This window comes from Salvia splendens, chromosome 15 (genome assembly GCF_004379255.2).
Source record: "Salvia splendens isolate huo1 chromosome 15, SspV2, whole genome shotgun sequence".
Taxonomy (NCBI): Eukaryota; Viridiplantae; Streptophyta; class Magnoliopsida; order Lamiales; family Lamiaceae; genus Salvia; species Salvia splendens.
In genome coordinates, this window is record NC_056046.1 from 30,428,875 (window position 1) to 30,433,076 (window position 4,202).

The 4,202-nt window shown below is 40.1% G+C and overlaps 1 protein-coding gene across 1 annotated transcript; it reads right to left on the reverse strand.

Moving 5' to 3' along the window:
• On the reverse strand, positions 1-3,578 carry LOC121767007 (protein FAR1-RELATED SEQUENCE 5-like). Its single transcript, XM_042163225.1, has 3 exons — positions 3,569-3,578; positions 1,612-2,374; positions 1-1,456 (listed from the first exon to the last, which is right to left on the reverse strand). The coding sequence occupies exons 1-3, from the start codon at positions 3,576-3,578 to the stop codon at positions 1-3; spliced, it is 2,229 nt and encodes a 742-aa protein (XP_042019159.1).
• Between the last annotated feature and the right edge of the window lie 624 nt (positions 3,579-4,202).

Genomic DNA, 4,202 nt, shown 5'->3' on the forward strand with positions numbered 1-4,202 from the left:
TCAAGCTGGATTTTTCCCCTTGCCAGCATCCTTCTCCATCCTCATCTCTTTAAGCACAGGACAATTCCTAGAGTCGTGATGACCCATCTCATCGCAACCCTTACACCGTCTAAGAGGCCTAGTCGCATCCTTTATAGCCTTGTCTCTCTTTGAAATCAGACGGCTCGCCGAGCTGCTGGCGTGACCCTTCGTCTTCACAACATCGGGAGGATGTACTGCAACAGTTTCAGGCCTTGCCATTCCGTAAAACTCTTCAACCATACGCCTCTTCTCAGCGACTGAGGTTACCGGATTACCAGTTTGAAGTGAGTTGCCAAGTTCTTCGACGCCAGCTACAAATGCACGTAATGCGCCGATATCGGTCTCAAACTGTCTAAGAAACCCATAAAACATCGAAATCGCCTTCTTTGACACAGTTTGCCTATCGTCAGCGGATGAGTGAGTAAGCAAGCGTTCCTGAAACTCCCCGTGTACAGCCTTGGCTAAGGGCGTCTTCATCCATCCGCTTTCACAATATTTCTCCGGGATTTTTTTCACCTCATTGTTCCGAAATAGGAAGAAAATATGACTGCACAAATAACCATGGCGACCAAAAAGCTTGCATTCGCACGAGTAAGAATCATCCGTCTTGTCATGACGAACAAAATATGCATTGCGCTTGCTATCGCCAAGCTTGTATGTGTCAGCAGTTTCTCCTGACATAAAACTCAGCACACGACATCTGTCATTACCTTCGACTATTTCTTCTTGTATTTTCCTGAACATACTGTCGGTAAACAATGTAGAAGCATGTTTCTCGAACGGCAGAGTAGTTGCGAGTATGGGTATGGACGTGGCATCGTGGTAGTCCAAAGCTGTTCTACTATTCCGCTGGAATTCTATGGCGTGGTTGAAACTCAGGTAGAATTCAGCTATGTTTGCTCGGGGCTTCAGATAATTTTTGTAGAAACTGTTCTCTGATTCAGATATGGACGTAGTCCTAAGCATCGAACCCATAGGAAAATCCCTAAAGTACGCCGGTATCCAGTATCTCCTATATGCATACAGTGTGTTGAACCAGTCGATGTCCTCCAGCTGATGATGTTCAACCAATCTATTCCACTCCTCCTCGAATTCCTCCGGCTCTAATAGGTCCGACCAAACACAAGCGTTAAACTCCTTTTTTAAATCGTCGTCCCGCAATAATCTGTTTGGTACCTTGACTGCCAATTTATGCATTATATGCCACATACACCAACGGTGACGCGTGCCGACGAGGACTTCTTCAATCGCTGATCGCATACCCAAATCTTGATCGGTCACAATCATCCTGGGTGCTACACCCATACAATCTATAAAATGTCTGAACAGCCAAGCAAATGCCCCTGTTTTCTCGCTGCACACCAACCCGGCCGCAAATGTCACAGGACTACCATGATTATCCTTTCCAGTGAAAGGAGTGAATATCATACAGTACCTGCGGACATGACAACAACCGGTCGTCATAAGCATAATCGTATAATAATGCAACTTACGGCAGTACATAATGCAGTAACATCAAACAAATAATGCATACAATATACAATACATTAATAGAATATAACATAAACAACACATTATTTAGTTTTGTACCTATTTGTGTTGTATGTGGAGTCGAAGGACACAATGTCACCAAACATGTGGTAATTTCTCTTCATCACACCATCGCACCAAAAGAAAACAACCAACTGGTCAAATTCGTTAACTTCGTAGTGATAGGTGAAAGCCTCGGTCATCTCCTTCTTCCTAGCCATGTCATCCAACACCATTTGTACATCAACTCCTTGTGCATATGCTTTTATGTCCCGTGAGGCATTCCTGATATCCCCCACAGTGCAACCAGCCAGGTCAAACCCACCAAGAATCTCCTTCAATACCTTAAATGTAAGCGTGGGTCCTATATTCGCCCTGGAACAGTCTAGTATAAATTTGTGATGTACATCATCCAACTTGCGATTACTTGACATGAATTTCTGCTGTTCCGTCTCAACCATATGATGGTTATGAATCTCATTGAACTCCTGAATTATGTATCCTGACGAGCAATCTTCCGAGAAAAACCTGAAGGATATATTAGCTGTACAACCACACCGCTTAGATAACTTCCTACGCTTGATTGTGAAACCAGAACGGGCATTCAACTGGTCATCCTCTTCACCCTTCTTCCGTCCTTCCCTATTGCATACAACTTGATACCACGTGGTGACATCATCAACCTTCCTCATAGCTTGTTTGCGCGTATCAAAGCCAACTGCCCGGGCATATATGTCGTAGAAAGCAAAAGCGAAATCTAATGACTGGAATTTCTGACCTACAACAGGCTTCATCGAGGGAGGACATTCAGGTACAACAACCACTGTACATAATTGGAAAAAAGGGGTCAGCATAATATAACAACTTTGCAATATAATATGCTGACAAGTAATGCACGATTTTCACGATTTCAATATGTCAAATTATTCAGATAGACAAACACGTGATTTATGCATACGTATAACACATACTAATAAAAACGTTGTTACGGAGTACATGTTGTGGTATATGTATTAAAAATGTTGTTTTTTACATACTACACCCTACCCCCTAGGCTTATTAAACCCTTAGGGGAAACAAGCAACGTGCGCCACACCGCGCAATCCAGACGAAATCTTTTTTACCCGAAACAATGCCTCTCACGAATTATGCATTATATAGAAACCTAAGTGCATTATACATCGTCAATACGTGCATTATATGCTTCGTCTCAACCTAATACCCTACATATGCCGCTAGCGAAGCCATGGAGAAAATTCCCAAAGCAATCAGTAATGTTATACAATGTCAACACAAAACACGATTTAATTGTTGATTAAAACCTACCCCCTACATACTACACCCTACCCCCTAGGCTTATTAAACCCTTAGGGGAAACAAGCAAGGTGCGCTACAAATCGCAAACCAGACGACCCTATCTTTTTTACCCGAAACAATCTCGCTCACTAATTATGCATTATATAGACATCTAAGTGCATCATACGTCGTCAATACGTGCATTATATGCCGAGTCTCAACCTAATACCCTACATATGCCGCCCGCGAATCCTTGGAGAAATTTCTCACAGCAAGCAGTAATGTTATACCACGTCAACAAAAAACATGATTTTATTGTTGATTAAAAATCAATTAATCAAACTAATACAACTTGTACATACGACACCCTACCCCCTAGGCTTATTAAACCCTTAGGGGAAACAAGCAACGTGCACCACACCGCGCAATCCAGACGAAATCTTTTTTACCCGAAACATTGCCTCTCATGAATTATGCATTATATAGAAACCTAAGTGCATTATACATCGTCAATACGTGCATTATATGCTTCGTCTCAACCTAATACCCTACATATGCCGCTAGCGAATCCATGGAGAAAGTTCTCACAGAAAGCAATAATGTTATACCATGGCAACACAAAACACAATTTAATTGTTGATTAAAAATCAAATAATCAAACTGCTACCACTTCTACAGAAAGATCTGCAACATTAAAAAAACATGCTAATTCATGATTTACCTTCTTCCATTGCTTAAGATCAAACTCTGACTACCAACGACTGATTAACAATAGGATTTAGATTTGTGATAATTGAAACCTTCCAAAAAAATAGTAATGCAGAATCATATACGTCTGACGCTTCTCTGCCTTCTTCGACGTGAGAGAAGAAAATAAACCGTAATATTTGCAAAGGAGAGAATCATGGAATTTCCATAACTAACACAATATTATCTACCAAATCTGCCCTTAATCGATTTTTAATTGATAATAATTAAATGGAATCAGCGATTTTTTTAAGCCACAAGATTGCTGGAATTAAAGGTTGAGATTAAAAAGGAAAAAGGAGGAAATATGAGAAAAGGAAATGAATACATCCCTATATATATATATATATATTCGTTGTTTCGAGAGTAGTGCATGCTATTATGCTAAGATATATTTCGTCTGTGGGACATTACAAAAAAGAAAATGTGTTACTTAGAGTGGGATGGCTATAATATAAAAATCGAATAACTAATGTTATTTAGAAAATCATTTTTACTTTATTTATACTATATAAAAGCCAAGTCCTCAAAAAGTTGTTTTTCCCGCCCACTTTCATGAAATATTGAGAAGTATATTATAAAATTGTATTAGCCTATAATATACAATA

Bases quoted from the DNA above. Each gene is read 5' to 3' on its own strand.
- LOC121767007 (XM_042163225.1), bottom strand. The intron at 1,457-1,611 runs GTACAAAACTAA...TCATGTCCGCAG, and splicing joins TCCACATACAACACAAATAG to GTACTGTATGATATTCACTC.